The sequence below is a fragment of the Electrophorus electricus genome, chromosome 8, assembly GCF_041902795.1.
Source record: "Electrophorus electricus isolate QZ-2024a chromosome 8, ASM4190279v1, whole genome shotgun sequence".
NCBI lineage: Eukaryota > Metazoa > Chordata > Actinopteri > Gymnotiformes > Gymnotidae > Electrophorus > Electrophorus electricus.
Window position 1 is genome coordinate 30,119,665 of NC_137504.1, and position 15,927 is coordinate 30,135,591.

A 15,927-nucleotide genomic window follows, 5' to 3' on the forward strand; every position below is an offset into this window, starting at 1 on the left:
ACAATGATGTAAACTGTTTGCCTACCCCCCCATCCCTCCCACTCTTCTCTGCTAGCTGTCCTGTCCCTTTCTTCCAGACCCCTCCCTCTGTGTAGTTATCTAAACCAGTATTATGATTTCATTCAGTCAAATACCAGCTGGATTAAAGTGCAGGCTCTGGATAGTGGGCATTACCCCACCACCCACACATGTTCATGGAACTGGAAACTTTGCTGACCAAGACTTGCCATTGCTGAGGGAAAAGCCTCTGGATCTTTGGCTCCATTCTTGCAAATACCGAGGACCCAGTGAGCTATCTTTATGTCAGGGAAGATTAATTTAGATTATTTTCCATGCCCCAGTGCAGCCGTACACTTCTGAGGTCTGAGCCCCCAGTGGAGACCTTTTGTCTTTGGGGGAGCAGTGGATGAAAGACAAGTTTTTTCAGAGGCAGCTGGTAACCATTGCCGGGGTCATCTTGTGTGGCTGAGCCCCTTGCAGAGTCATGCACCTTCAGAAGGATGCATTACCCCACTGCCTGGCAGCAGTGGAGGACTTACACGAGCTGGCTCGAGTGCCAGGCACTGAAACCCTGGCCAGTTGGCATCAGAGCAGTCAGAGTCAGTGATTTATAAAGTCTCCAATGACTCAGTGTAAGAAACGAGAGAAAGATTAAATTTCATTAGTTAAAAATGTCTGCTTGTGCATCCGTTTTCCTGAGTCTCATATATGATGACACTTTATCCTTTAAGCTACAGAACAGGTGCCAGTCTGCTTTTCTTTAGGAGAAAAATGAGCACAGTGAATATTGTCATGTTAAACTGTTGTCTGTCCAAGTTCCAGTATTGTATCACTCTGTGTAAACCCCCTTGAAGCCACACAACACCAGCATGTGTGCCACAAGCTATTTCTAGACCCTCTCACTCTCCTGCCTTACTTGTACTCTTAACTGTTTGGTGCACTATAGCAAACTTTCAAGCAAGAAAGGTGCTACTTCCCTGTCCTTTCCATACTGCATACCTGCTACCGCTTCAATATGACTGACCGCACCGTTCCCCATGCCTACCCCATGAGCGTCAACTATGAGATGAGCACACCCGCTAGGATCTACGACCAGAACTTTGCAGAAGGTAAGTGAGCCTTTATGAGCATTAACACAAACACTACAACATGTAGTTTCAGGTAAGAATTTCAACAGGTTTTATTAGTTAAGCCAGTTTCACCTCCTAAACCTTTAGAAGTATTATGCTTACAAAGCTGAAGAAGGACCTCTGTCCAAAGCATCTTTTATCTTGAAAGTTTGTGTACTACACTGCAATTTTACTGCCTCTCTGTCTCTCTGCTCTGTGATGACAAGTTTATTCCAGCAATATAGTTCTTCAGAGGCTCACGTAAATCAAAGAGAAAATGTAAAAGAGAAAGACTGTAAATAAAATAATAACTTCTATACTTTAGAAGTTCTATACTTTTCTATACTTGTATACTTTGCTCTAATATAGCAAATCTCTTTAAGCTGTTAAATACATGTCTCTTTAAGATGTCAAATGAATGCTAAAAGTTCATGCAAGCTGTTTATTTGCCAGTGAACCAGCAAAACATGAGCCAAGTGAAGTGATGATTACCAGATCCACCATGACAGCATTTCATACTGGAGTGAAACACAAGGCCTGGGCTAAGATTTATATTTAGAATGCCATACATGACAAAGACTCCAGTGCCACCATATAAAAATAACCTGTTCCTCACTGCTGGACTAATCTTAAACAGACTGCTATATCCACAACTGACCAAGATTCAGTGGTAGTCATGTCATTATCTATAAATACTGGAAGATGTATCCCATAAAATAAGACCAAAATAAAATATTTCCTGAATGAAATCTGATTCTTGATCTAAGGCTTCCAGTGCTCATTGTAAACATTGTATGATGTAAGAGTTTGATGTAGGGGAGTGTAAGACTGTCTGTTTTCACCATGCTGGAAGGGAGAGAGTATGACGATGACACGGTTCATAGATTAAGGAACAGCACCCTAATCTGACACAAAGTTGCCTATTGTGGCCTCTGCCTTATGACACTGGCACATTTTTCTAAGCGTGCTGTAATCAAGGTGCATGCCTCAGAAAATCTTGATGCCTCCCATGGTCTTTCCGTGGATCTCTTCATTTTTTAAGATTAATGGGTATTTTACCCCCCCAAAAAAGACTAATTGTAGGTAGAAAACTGTATTGGTAAATTATCACAATAGCATAATGCTAACTTGTCCTTGCAGTCTTGAATTTATAGGTGAGGTATTTCTTCTCTTCAGTCGACACCAACTCTGAACTTCCACATTTGCCAAACTGAATGTTTTATTCCCACCCTTCTCCATCCACTTTTGGAGTATTCCAGCCAATGTAAAATCTAGCACGGGTTACAACTGTTAGAAGACACATTGTCACTTAGAGTATCATTATTACATGATGCGAACTCATGACTATTGGTCTTGCTTTTCACCCTGTACCTCTTCTGCACAGCATTGTCTCCTCAGGACCTAATGGTACCGGTCCTGTACCACGGTTACTACATCCGTCCCCGCATCACCAAGCAGCTGGACCGGGGCTTCTCCCAGGTGGAGATCGAGGATGACTGGTACCGTGTACAACTGGACGTGTGCCAATTCACCCCAGATGAAATGAGTGTGCGCACCGTGGACAACCTGCTGGAGGTGAGCGGGCGCCATGCGCAGAGGATAGACCAGCACGGATTCGTGAGCCGAGAGTTCACGCGCACCTACATCCTGCCCGTGGGCGTGGACCCACTGTTGCTTCAGGTCTCCCTCTCGCATGATGGGATACTGTGTGTGCAGGCGCCAAGGAAGGTGCAAGACGTGGAGCCTAAGATCAATCGGCTCAAGATTAAAATGGATGAGAAGGGAGAGAAGAGCTGCTCTAAAGTGGACTAAATTGGCCACACATACAAGTCATGTTCTGAAGTAGTTAACTGGCTTCTGGACAAAGACAATATTCAGCCATTTACTTGATCACACAGCCCCTGTTCACTTTTCCAAGCTTCTTGGCCTTGAGAAAATCCATGAAGGGTAAGGAGTTGACATTTTCCAGTGGTGCAGCCTCAGTTAATCCTGGGTAAAATAATTTGTCTGACAAATTAGAATTAGCAAAGTTTTAGGTGTACTCAAGATGTTTTTAAAGGAATGAGGACCAGGATCTCTCTTACTAGTAGATGTGTTACTCAACCCATAAATGGCCGCTTTTAAGAAAGTATCAACTGATTAAAGTGGCTTTCTTAATATTTTTTTGAGTGTAACATAATTTCTTCTTTTTGACAATAGCAGAAAAAACAATCAAACTTCAATAAACTACCAGAATTCCTGTCACCCATCATCTGACTATATCTGTCCTTCCATGCATCGGAAGTATTTTGCTTCATGATTTCTGTTATCCCTGAAAACCTGATTTTATTGAGATTAGGCACCTAAAGCACTGGGCCTACAGCCAGTGTGTTTAAGGAAAATCTGCTCATGCAGGGAGTAAAAAGACAAATACAAACTGAGCTAAAGCTGTTCTGACCATATAATCACTCTTCCATTTCAAACCCCATGTGCTGGAGTACAAAGCTAAATCAACAAAAGTCACTGTCTGATTACTCATGGACTGCACTGAATATAGATACAAATGACCGCAACTGCTGTTCCTACTTTTCTATTTAAAAAAAAAACCCTCCTTGACACTTCAGTTTATATTTCATCTTATTTTTTACAGAACCAAATGGTTGTGCATTAACTGACACCAAGCCTGGAACATTATGTTCTTTCTCTGATAAAGAAAATGCCAGTTGTTCAAAGAAATATATACACGGAATGGCCACTTTATTAGATACAACTACTATTTGCAGCTTCCCTATATGGAAAATAGACATGTGACCTCAGAATACAGAAATAAATCAAGTGAGCAATTTTCCATTGATAGGTTTCAATGCAAATCCACAATAAAAAGGGAAAATCAAGCGATTTGAGTGACTTTGAATGAGGCATGGTCATCGGTGCTAGACTAGCTGGGACAGGATTTCCTAAACTGCCAGCATTGTGGGTTTTTCTCATGCAATGGTGTAAAGAGTATACTGAGTATGGTGTGATCGTGGAAAAACATCAAGCGATAGGGGATCCTGTGCATGTAAACAACCTTTTGACAAAAGGTGTCAGGGGAGGATGCAATGAATTATTCTAGTGAACAGCCGTTGCACAATTAAGCAAATTGCATCTGAATACATCACTGGTGCTCCAATAAACATGTTGAATCACACAGTTTATTGTTGCTTAGCACAGATAGGCAATAACAGCAGATGAGCAGTTCGAGTGCCATTACTATATAAGCAAAATAGAAAGGCAAGACTCTAGTGTGCAAAAGAGTGCAAAGATTGGATCACTGAGCAGTGGAAAAACTTTATCGGATAAATCCAGGTTTCTGTTGATGCATGCTGATGGCAGGGTCAGAATTTGTAACAGCATGAACTGATGAGCCATTCCTGGCAGGTGTCAACAGTTCAGGCTGGTAGAGTAATGGTGTGAGGAATGTTTTCTTGGCACACCTTGGGTCCTCCGATACCTATTGATGGAAGTTTGGACAGTAGGGCTTACCTAATCATTGTGGCTGACCACATTCATCTCTTCATGGTAGATACTTAACCTATGTCAGAAGGACACTTTGAGCAGGACAATGCAGCACAAGGGATGTATAGTCATGGGTTGGTTCCAGGAACAAGACAGCAAGTTTTCCTTGTTCCTCTGGCCTTCATAGTTCCCAGATCTTAATCCTATAGACCATCTCTGGGACGAGGTAGAACAGGCTGTTCAAAGCATGTCAATACCTACATCCAATTTGTGGCAACTGCGATCTTGTCCACATTGGGCCAAGATTCCTGCAGAATGATTCCAACAGCTAGAAGAATCTATGCTATGAATAATTGCTGTAGTTCTGAAGGCCAAAGGCCCTGTATCTTTGCCAATATCACAACCACGTTCACCTACTAATAGGCAATGTCCAATTCCAGTGCTACATAGATCTGTTCCTATGCCACAACCTCCTGCTCCTGCACCTTGCTCCCTCCACACGTCTGTCGATGATGTTGCAGCAGTGCATCCTCCACTGACACAAGCACAATGACAGCAGCCTCTTTCAGACTGCATCACATGCCCTTCCCTGCTGAGGATTACCCCCATTGGCAAGTAGAGCATAAAGTAAAGAATACAGCAGAGCAAACTGTTTCTTCCAAGCAACATCTTCCTTCCTATGGCAGCAACTATATAGTTGCTCTATATTTGCCACTGATCAGGATCAACAAGAACATAAGACTGACTTTTTTTGGCTGCCTTACAGTTGATAACCCTCCTGTGCCATAGGTCACTCAGTTTAGCAGCTTCAAAAACTACACATGGCAGATAACCAAAGTGGTGACCCATCAGCAGAAATGCTGAGATTAGTCTTCTCAAACATGCTTAGTACACCAGCTTTCATTTTCACGAGATGAGATGAAAGCTTTACCAGCAGGGAATCCAGGGAATGTTGAGAAGAAGATACTGGATTCTAAGAGACTGATATGCAATGAAGCAACACCATCATAGTTGTGCTGAATGCAAAAAATGGCAGTGGAGTCAGTTGTGCCAAGAAGTAGAGGGGATATGTGTCATCTGATGAGATTGACACTGACTCCATTACAGCCATCAGCCTGTTAATGAGGGGGGCAGACTCAATCCTTCTGCAAGGCGTGTAAAATGCTCACCTGTAAAAGCTGGAAGTAGTCAAATTTCTGGTCACATTTCATCATGAGCCATTTGCCGTCTTCAGCCCAGAAACATGTAGACTATAAAAACTGAAGATCTCAAAGTATGACCTGTAGTCATGACTGTTGATCACACCTGCCTAGATTTATGTGGCCTGTAGATCTCGTGAATCACACTACATCTGGAGCTGGTTGGAAGATCGGCTCTGCAGCAATTCAAGTGAAAGACCAGGCCTAAGCCTGACCTGTCTCCTGGTTGGTTTGCCTGCCATCGATTCTTAATGTCACTTATTGATTAAGGTACTTGACTAGCAATCAGAAGGTTGCTAGTTTAATCCCCACTGCTGCCAAGTTATCAATCTTGGGCCCCTAAGCAAAACCCTTAAACTTCAGGGGCTTGCACTGAAGCATCAGGTAAATGGTAATTTTTTTTCAATAGTCAAATTTACTTTTTAAATTAGGTGGAGGGGAAGCAGTGTTAAAAAAGACATTACTTTGGTCAGGATAGTCAAGTGACCAATATGCATGATGTGAACCCTTCATTCCCTTTCGTCTTTTGATTTAGTCTCCTGCACATTGTGGAAATTAATAGGCTCTGTGCCAATTAGATATTTGTTACTTGTGTGCATCCATCGAAAAAGACCACACAAGAATGCATACTCTATAAAATCTTACAAACAAAATCTACTAAAATAATAAAACTTCTGAATCTTACTTTTTTTAAATTCTAAATGGTCACTCATGTGTTTTTATACTACTAGATGAGGTACCATGCCAACAAACTATTAGGAAGCTTTTCCAGAAGGCCCTGATAAAAAACTTTTAAATAAGCAAAACCCCAAATCCCCACTGCATGTAGTTTACTGAAGTGAGTGGTTTTGCCTGCATGATTTGAGACTGAATTGAGACTGATTTTAGAGTTCTCCCCACTTTCCCAGTAATATTACAGTAAGACTGTAGATACAATTTGAACAGAATTATAGACACTGAAATTGATCCACCACTGTTTAATATTACTTGCATCTTGAGCAAAGCTCTTCTTTACTTGTATTGCATTCAGTGTTATGGAAAAACAAACAAACAACCCCCCCCATGAAACAAAAAAGCCTAAGAATCAAACTAGGCAAACTACAGGTAGTTAAACGTTCACCAGGATTGCTTCAAGGTTGGCCAAGGGAAACCTCACCACTGAGGGGCGTTTCACAAAAGGACAAAGGTAGCACACATATTCCAGTACACCTGCAGCGCTCTGGTTACCTCGGAACAAGGAAATGAATCAGGCAACAAATAAACTGTAACTGTTAGTCTCTTAAAACATGAGCAACTATGGGAAACAGTGTAACGAAATCCTTGGATAAGTAAGTGGCCTGTGTTAAGTATTTTGTATATGTATTGCTAAATAGTGTTTTACAGTGTGGGAAGTTATCTGTTGCATAATTGAAATAGGCTGGCGACTGATTTCTTTTGCATTCGCCAGAGGAGAAATCGTCGATTTTAATTATAAACGGTACGCCAAGTTAAAGTCAAGCGTTTGTGGTCGCACTTATTATCTTATTTGTGCCGCGACAGTCTGGAACATTTTTCTGCGTACAAATGCCCTTGTTTGCAGGAACGTTACTCACATTTTTGTGCGTGATCCGTTATTTTCTTTATAAAAGAAAATTATACGAAACAAGACTCGACGGGTATCAACCACCAATAACCAGCTATTGGGGTGTTGATTTGCCCTAAAATATAATGTGATTAGATTGGTTAAGACATGTTTATGTATGGTATTTTTAAGGTAGGGAAGGGCTAATGAGAATCCCCAGATCACGGTCTATCAATGACCATTTCAGCAAACTTCAAAGCTCAACGGGTAATATGAGACATATGACGTGCATCCGCGCGAGAGTTTGGGCAGATCCTAGGATAGACACATTAATCATGCACAGAATACAAAGAGGAACACCGCTTCACTAGAATACACTGTCGTATGTGCCACAGTCGGATTTTATTACGAGACGATTTCAGGCCCATTTGTTTAACATCCATTTAAAACGTTTACTCCCCTACATCTCGCGTAATTCCAGACCCCCAGCAGTGTAGAATTTCCGGGCGGTTTTTGATCTAAGCCCACCTGTTCATTTAAAAAGCGGTAGCCAAGCGGCTCATTTAAATGGTCTGCTCACATACCTCCCAGTATTGGACACATGAGGGTTAAGCAGTGGTTCGAACTGAATTTTGCACATCTGGTCTGCTTGATGGCGCTAACAAATTTGATATTCTATTTTGTTTTTTCTTTGTTAGATGGGGTTTAAATTCAAGCAAATTCTCTCTGAAGCGGTCAGTGAGTAAAGGTAAGAAACGGTGCTCCGGGTAATCCACATTAGTGTACTTTTAGCCGAAATTAACCTCTAGTCAACCTGGGTGTTCCACCCATGATCCTTATATCTGATAGGTTATCAAATGGACTATATTGTGAAAAATGCCTTTCCTGTAACACGAAAATATCTAAAATCTGTACCTAGAGATGTTTCTCAATTCAGCAGGGATAGGATTAAAAAACAACTTTTTTTGTACATCACATGAGCTATATGTATTAATTTTTGCATAACGTGATTGTCGCCTTGTTGTGATAGGTTGGATAAAACATCGCAAACTGATTGGGTTTTTCCATCCACAATTTTCACATATACACAGTTGACACATGAATAGCAATAAGTTTGTTTTTCATATAAGCATAGGCTACTATGTTATTTGTTTTTCTTTAAATCTTAAAAATAGATTTAATATAGGTCAAGATACTCTTAATTCCTTTCAAATAGCTCGTTTATTGTTTGCTTGAATAGCCTACTTGGGCGTATTAGGTAGTTAGCCTATAAGTAAAACAAAAAAACTATGTTGGATGTTAATTGAGGGAAGGCTTCTGACTTGGGTTCATTCACCATTCAAGAGTCACAATGATGTGTTTGTCTCAAATTAGGTACTGAATTCGTGCATGTGTAACACCTAGGTAATTGGGGAATATCTACTTAGTTACCAAATAATCTTACTACTCAAACTTCATGCAGCCCTGGCCGTTAAAACCTTTTCTTCATATCCTGTCTAACTAATTTACACATAGGGTAGAATGGCATAAACCTTATTGAGGTACTTAAGCAAATCAACTAATGAACGTTAATGAGCACATGGGCTTGCTTATGAATAGTAATGAGCTCTGGGCATCCTCAGCAAAAAATGAACTATGAGTTAAGGTCGGAAGAGGAACCCTATGATTTAGTTAAATACATAAATAAACTTTTAAAATTTTTTTTATTTCACATTAGTTATTTTTCACAGGCACTAGAATAATAACAATAATGAAACATAGTATGGCCAAGGTCTGGATTGAAAATCTACACTTTACCTGTGTAAGGATAGACTTATGCCTTGTAATACCAATACAGTGGTGACTATAACATTAAAATATTTTTGTTTTTGCCTCCTTCAGCTCCACCTGCAGTCTCACCCCATCAGGTATCTACTCCTCAGACTGACTGACTGTTGGCTCATTTACAGTTACTGCAGCTGGTTTGTGTTTTCTTGGGGTTGTGTGTTGTTAACATTTGTGGGATAACCTTATTTTGCAAATCGGTGGGAGGGTAGGCAGTCTAAACTTGGTTTCTTGTTGTTTTCACCTTCTTGTCCTGTCTGAATTGCAACAGCATTTTCATCTGTCCAGTGAGGAGCTGTGTCCATTCTATAGCCTTATAAGCAATTTAATCCATAAATGAACACAAAGTCCTCTAGGTAATAAAAATAGACCTAGGATCACATAGCTAATGTGTTCATTTATGAACACTTGAGTGAGATGGATGAGGAACTGGTCTTAGATCATGCTTTCTCTCTGAAATGAACTAAATAATGACAATTGGAATGGTACACCTTTGTCATATTGACCAGACTACTGCAGTTATTTTGCACTCATGGAGAGCTTTTGTTTTTGGTTTTTGCATCAGGCTGCAGAGACACACATATATGACCCAGTGGCTGTGGACAGCAACAACGCTAAAGTCAACAGGAGGAGGGAGCCTGATACAGAGGGCTTACACTATGCCGATATCCAGGTGCTTCACTCTGCACGCCCGACCAAGCAAGAGAAGCAGAGGAGGGGCGTGGCCAATAAGAACACCACTGAGTATGCAACAATAGACTTTCTGAGGGGTGTTAAGACACCTGCGCCCCTAGAACCTGCAGATATACTCATCCCCCCTGGAGACCTGCAAAGACCGATGGCTAAGACTCGCTGCAAGAAGAGTGCTTCCTCAAAGCGTGCTGTATTGGTGTGAATCTTTTTTTTTCTTCTTTTTTTTTATGTTTATAATAATAGATTTATTATATATATATATATATATATATATATATATAGATATATATATATATAACCGTTTGTCTGTGTTGTATCTGTATTTCCATTTACATAATTGCAAGTTTTCCAAATTCAAATTTATTCAGTATCTTGGATTTGATCCATATCCCCACCATGTGCCACTTTGCATAATATATACAGGGAATAAAAACTAACATTTTGAAAAGATGGCAGCATGAGATTTGTATTTATTTTTTGCATAAAACTATATTGTGCACACCATGTCAGAAGCGGGAGGTATTAAAGGGGAAATAGACTTTTCGAAGGCTTGCATGCTGATTAGCTTGATAAATTGCTGTTTTTTTTGTAAGTTTTTTTTTTCTTTTTTTTTTTTTCTTCAAAGCATTAATATGACAGGCTGAGGAACTTGATTTAGGAGATCAGTTGAATGATCCCATGAACTGTGTAATATGCTCTTACATCTAACTCTTATTAAATATATCCTGCACCTATACTTACTCTTAGCCCTAACCCTAACCAAGCATTATGAGTGCTAAACTCATATAACCAGTCTACCTTTTCAATATTAGGATTTCACTATCTAGGCTTTTTAAAAGGCGAATCAGGCTGTGATGCCTGAAGTGTGGATAGATAAACGGTGCCATGGCTATCGCAATTATTTTTTGTAAAGTTATTTAAAGTTATTTGAAGAATGAAGTCGTATCGTAATTTCGCATCATTGAGGAATATGTAAAAATTTAACAAAAAACCTAACTAATGACAAATTGAAAATCTACGCTAACGTATGCAGACCTTTTAATTGGACATTAAAACATGAGTAGTGATAGCTAACTTGATAACCATAAGAATGCATGCAGCTGGTAAATGGACATAAAAATGATTCACATTTATATTCAGTAGCTGTTTTGAGCCTTACGTTGTTGGGATAGCTAACCTTTTTTGTTATCTAAACTAGCTACATTTCAAAACGAGTGAGCTTCGATAAGATTAGCTAACGGATTCAGTCATTCATTTTGTTTAGAAACATGCAGGCAAATAGTATTTCTCAAAGAATTATGCAGTTCGTTGACCGAGAAGAGCGCCATCGGGTTGGAATTCAGGTAGTTATCTTACCTACGTTAACTAACGCTAGCTCGTACATTAGCTATGCTGTTGGCATTTAGTTGAAAAGACGTTAGCTAAGATAGCTAACTATATCGGTTGTGGCTAACGTTTACCTGACTTTAGAGATTTAGGGAACCTTAAAATTAACCAACTTGCTGGGTACTCTAGCCAGATAGCTAGCTACTAATTCTAACTTCATAAGTGTGTGTTAAAGACACCTTTCCAGCGTCTTGCTCAGCAAATGCAAGACATTTTAGGAGATGGAGGAATTTTGAAGGAAGTGGTGCACGCAGGAGAGGGCCCACTTGTACCAAGGGATGGTTCAGTATGCAGTAAGCAACGTAACCTTAAATTATTATTGATAATATATAGTATTATTAATCCGTGATAGTCGATATCACTGTCAAAGTGATCGTGTGGATAATACAACTCTTTAAACCACTTTCTTCAAATGACTTATTCTATAAACCGAACAGTTAATTTTTCTGGATTCTTGGAGTACTCCGATGAGCCATTTGAGTCTACAACCCACGTTAAATATCCTAGAATGATGAAGCTAGGTAGAGGTAAGATGGCAGTCCTAATGTCATTGTCATCAATGTCACCATCAATATCATTAAAGTATTAAGGCCTGCCACCTTCATCAGATGTGACGGTGTGTGGCCTTGAGCTCGGCCTGCTGACCATGAGGAGGGGAGAGTTCTCCCGGTTTCTTCTGCAGCCCAGTTATGCGTATGGAGAGATGGGTTGCCCTCCTCTCATTCCTCCTGTAGCCACACTGCTGTATGAGGTGCACATCATTGACTTCCTCGACTCGGCCCAAGTGGATGAGTTCTTTGCTTTGTCACCGGTAAGATTATAGCTGTCGTGGTGCGTTTATGTACACCATCTTCATTTTGTTTTCTGCTGTTCTGCTCAGAGTACATTTCACGTGTTTTTACCCTTTTTAAAAATCCTTTTGTTTTCATCTTTTACCCTTAACCTTAATGTATACAGCCACACTTCAATAATTCTGAATAATTTTGCTTTTGGTTTCATTTTGTTTGATGAGTAAAAGAACTATCATTCTAAAACTATACCACAGGAAGAGCAGAACTGTGTTCCTCTGCCTACGCTGCTGAGTGTTGTGGACACAGAACGGAGCTTTGGCAACCGCTGCTTCAATCAGAGACGCTACGAAGATGCCAAAGACCGGTACAAGCAGGTGTGTTCAACATGTGTTTCTAATATCTTCGAGGTTCGGTTTCTGAATAGCCTACAGAGAGAGCGGTAAATTCAGCTGGCGAAATGGAGTCGCTCTCTCACATACTGGATCTGGGCTTGTTTTTCTCTGTTCTTATTTCCCACGGCTGCACAGGCCATGACCCTCCTGCGGAACCGCGAGCCGGCCTCCGAGGAGGAGAGACGGCATATTAGGGAGGCGAGTCTGCCGGTCTTGCTCAACCTCTCGTTCACCTACCTCCGCCTAGAGAGGCCACGGAAGGCCATGAACTATGGCCACAAGGCTCTGGAAGTCAGCCCAGGCAACACTAAAGCACTCTTCCGCTGCGGTCAGGTGAGAAAACCGCTCGTTTTGGGCTGACCTTCCCAGAGATGTAAGCTGATCTTGGGGCTGCTGTATAGGAAGGTGTGAAGAAACACTCAGAAAGCTATTGCTTGTCTTTGTGTGATATATGAACATGTTGAATGGATTTAAGGGGGCAGGACACTTACCAAATAATGCCCTGCACCCCAACCATTATCAAAATGTTTCACAACCTCCATCTTTTAAGACAAATATTCACTATTGGCCCTTTTCCATTACATGGTACTGGCTCATCTCTATTGTACTCACCTTTTTGGTTTTCCATTGGGAAAAGTAATACCTTGTACTTTTGTCTCTGTCGAATTTTTTTTGCCTCTGTCAATAAAGCTGAGGCAATAATTAGAACACTGAAAACTACTGATTGGGCAGACAGAATCGTCAATACAATGAAGCATGTTGTGTGAAAGGTGTCACAGCTAAGGTTAGCTAGCTGGTGCTATTGTTCATTCTCTATTCAGCATTGACACTCAGTAACGTTATGTATTTTTGCAAGTAATTCAACCTCTCCTCTTTGTCAAAATTTGAATTATGCTGTAACCTAGATGTATTTTCGAATGCAAAGTAGCCAGGGGGATGTTCACTTACTCTGACAATAAGAGGTTATTATATTTTCTTTAAATTAGCTAACAAATTTGAATAATTCCTTTATGCTGTGGCTGCAAGATGTATGACTGACCATGTCAAAACCCCATGTTTAAAATGAAGATATCATGATTTAATGTATTTGCCTCATTTTCTGCCTAGGCTTATTTGGAAATGAAGGATTATGAGAAGGCGCAAGACTATCTAACAATGGCACAGGCTAAGAAGCCATTTGACCCCAACATTAATGACTCATTAAGGAAGCTGGCAAGGTAGGTTTTCAGGAAGTTCCTGAATTCTGTGTGGAGTGCTCAGTTTGCCCTCATTTAGAAAGCGGAACCTTTTTGTGTGCTTGAAGTTGTTACAAGGACTGCCTAGACAAAGAAAAAGAGATGTGCACCAAGATGTTTTCTGGTTTCAAGCCAGACAAGTGAAGGTAAGCAAGCAAATTTTATTTTGTGCCTTTGCTCATAACTTACCACAAGGGGGCAGTGAAAGTGCAACTGGTGGCACAGTTAAACCTGATGTTAACTGTGTACTTAAACAGGCTCCATATTAATATGTGGTTTACTTTTTCCCCCTCTCTCATTCCGTCTTGCTTATGGAAAACAGGGTTTATGTATGTACAGTTTGGTGAGGTGACTGAAGAGTGTGAAGACTGTCGGTCATCTGAGTTAGTAAATAAAGATGGCAGAAATGTGACCTCCCAAACTGAATTGTCTTCTGTTTATTTGTGTATATTATGTGCATAAACATTAACGTGTAGTACACTGATTTTTATATAAAAATCAGTGTACTACACGTTAATGTTTATGCACGGGCTTTAACCTGTTTTTCTATTCTGTTTAGAACCACACAACACTCTCTGTGTGTGTGTGTGTGTGTGTGTGTGTGTGTGTGTGTATATGTGTGTGTATGTATGTATGTATGTATGTATGTATGTGTGTGTATATTATATATATATATATATATATATATATATATATATATACAAATAAAAATATGAAACATTATATCAGCAGGCATCAAATTACACAGTATACATAACCCATATCTATGCGAGGAAACCGCGGCACTTTGTGTGCATCCATTAATTTGGGCTTAATCCATATGCAATGGAAAATACTATAATACCAAAAGCTAAACAAAATGTAATAATACTGTATACTACAACTGCATAATTGTACACAAAATATGACTGCACACTACCACAAATGCTCAATGTCTTGGCATTAATTAGAATTTTACTCTCGATGTAAGAACTTGCGCCTCTATGCACAACTATAAAGTCAACTTACCTATATGCACACAAGTAATAAATGGGAAAGAAAGTCAAAAAGGAGTGGGATTAGTTCTCACATGTATTATAATCATGTGACTGTATTGACCAGTCAATGCAATGTCCTTTTTAACAGGGCATATAATCTTTTAACATGCCCTATTTGCTCAGAAGCTACTTTATTAGAAACACTAACCTATGTTTGTACATGCTGTAGGTGATCGGTTCAAGATTAAAACTCACCTAGTACTTTACACAGTTTGGTGTTGGCCCTCCTCAACAGTTGCCAGTTCCAACCACAGTATTACATAGTTAACCTTAAGGCTGACCACTGTGAACTCAGGCACTGTCATATAAAAACCCCACCAACAGCATTGTGCCTGACAGTTATACCAGCTCATATACCACAGCCATGCCCCTGTTATGGTAATGTTACCGCTTTGTTTAAATTGATCCACCACCCAAATTAGTTCTAGACAGCAATGATTCAAAACACAGTACCAAGTTAGTCTAAGTGTAAGGTATATGTTTATAACAAGAAAAGAGGAAATTCAACAAGGAGGCACAATTGGATTGGATGTGTATTTTCTACACCAAAGGTAACTTTTGTTGGTACCCTACCATGGGTACATGTAACTATTAGCTATTGCTTTTTATGCTTTGTTTGTTGTTATTTTTAACTTGCCAATTTGGTTTAACAAATGTTTTATATATGAATTTTAGAAGAATGTATATAATCATTCTTGTATAAAGATTTCATTACTTACTGTATTATTGTATCTGTGTAACTTTGTAAACTTGCCTCCATTTATGTAGACACACTGGACATGTTCTCCTTTTTAATGTAGCATAACCTTTCTGCTTCTATTCTCTGTGGATTACTGCATGCCTTTCTGACAGGCTTCACCTGTATAAAATGGTTAGTCTCCGTTTGACAGCAAATAATCTCTGAATGCAAGAAAACCACTGCTCCAGGCACTCACTGTGGCAATGCATTATCACAACATACAGCCAGTTATCATCACTGTTTCAGGGCCTGTAAACCAGTGTAATCCATTAGTAATTGCTTCAAGCTGACCCAGCAGTTTGTGCTCAAAGGATGACTAAGTCAAGGCAGAATGGATGGACTTGAGCAAATTGTGTTTAGGCCATGTTTGCAACTTTTGTTATGGTAAACTCAGAATTTCATGTTATATCCAGCACAGACATTTTTAGATGGAATGCTTCATTCAGAAATGTTAATATAGCTGATCATGAATGAAAACAAGTAG

At 39.9% G+C, this 15,927-nt stretch overlaps 3 protein-coding genes across 3 annotated transcripts; all 3 read left to right on the forward strand.

The window, feature by feature from the left end:
- The first annotated feature begins 843 nt into the window (after nucleotides 1-843).
- hspb2 (heat shock protein, alpha-crystallin-related, b2) lies at nucleotides 844-3,358 on the forward strand. The gene is made up of 2 exons (XM_027031831.3): nucleotides 844-1,109; nucleotides 2,494-3,358. The coding sequence occupies exons 1-2, from the start codon at nucleotides 1,016-1,018 to the stop codon at nucleotides 2,919-2,921; spliced, it is 522 nt and encodes a 173-aa protein (XP_026887632.1). The 5' UTR covers nucleotides 844-1,015; the 3' UTR covers nucleotides 2,922-3,358.
- A 155-nt stretch (nucleotides 3,359-3,513) lies between these two features.
- On the forward strand, nucleotides 3,514-10,556 carry LOC118241585 (uncharacterized). Its single transcript, XM_035527504.2, has 4 exons — nucleotides 3,514-7,113; nucleotides 8,045-8,094; nucleotides 9,228-9,253; nucleotides 9,736-10,556. The coding sequence occupies exons 1-4, from the start codon at nucleotides 7,082-7,084 to the stop codon at nucleotides 10,063-10,065; spliced, it is 438 nt and encodes a 145-aa protein (XP_035383397.1). The 5' UTR covers nucleotides 3,514-7,081; the 3' UTR covers nucleotides 10,066-10,556.
- A 532-nt stretch (nucleotides 10,557-11,088) lies between these two features.
- fkbp6 (FKBP prolyl isomerase 6) lies at nucleotides 11,089-14,085 on the forward strand. The gene is made up of 9 exons (XM_081719930.1): nucleotides 11,089-11,206; nucleotides 11,425-11,542; nucleotides 11,687-11,776; nucleotides 11,858-12,060; nucleotides 12,295-12,414; nucleotides 12,568-12,765; nucleotides 13,540-13,649; nucleotides 13,736-13,813; nucleotides 13,990-14,085. Exons 1-8 carry the CDS (start codon nucleotides 11,132-11,134, stop codon nucleotides 13,809-13,811), a joined length of 990 nt encoding a protein of 329 aa, XP_081576056.1. The 5' UTR covers nucleotides 11,089-11,131; the 3' UTR covers nucleotides 13,812-13,813; nucleotides 13,990-14,085.
- The last annotated feature ends 1,842 nt before the right edge of the window (nucleotides 14,086-15,927 follow it).

Excerpts from the sequence above, each read along its gene's own strand:
- LOC118241585 (XM_035527504.2), top strand. The coding sequence starts at position 7,082 with ATGGGAAACAGTGTAACGAAATCCTTGGATAA. Across the intron at positions 7,114-8,044 it reads GTAACGAAATCCTTGGATAA|ATGGGGTTTAAATTCAAGCA; the intron begins GTAAGTGGCCTG and ends TTTCTTTGTTAG. Across the intron at positions 9,254-9,735 it reads CTGCAGTCTCACCCCATCAG|GCTGCAGAGACACACATATA; the intron begins GTATCTACTCCT and ends TTTTTGCATCAG.
- hspb2 (XM_027031831.3), top strand. The coding sequence starts at position 1,016 with ATGACTGACCGCACCGTTCCCCATGCCTACCCCATGAGCGTCAACTAT. Across the intron at positions 1,110-2,493 it reads CGACCAGAACTTTGCAGAAG|CATTGTCTCCTCAGGACCTA; the intron begins GTAAGTGAGCCT and ends TCTTCTGCACAG.
- fkbp6 (XM_081719930.1), top strand. The coding sequence starts at position 11,132 with ATGCAGGCAAATAGTATTTCTCAAAGAATTATGCAGTTCGTTGACCGA. Across the intron at positions 11,543-11,686 it reads AAGGGATGGTTCAGTATGCA|TTAATTTTTCTGGATTCTTG; the intron begins GTAAGCAACGTA and ends TAAACCGAACAG. Across the intron at positions 13,650-13,735 it reads TCATTAAGGAAGCTGGCAAG|TTGTTACAAGGACTGCCTAG; the intron begins GTAGGTTTTCAG and ends GTGTGCTTGAAG.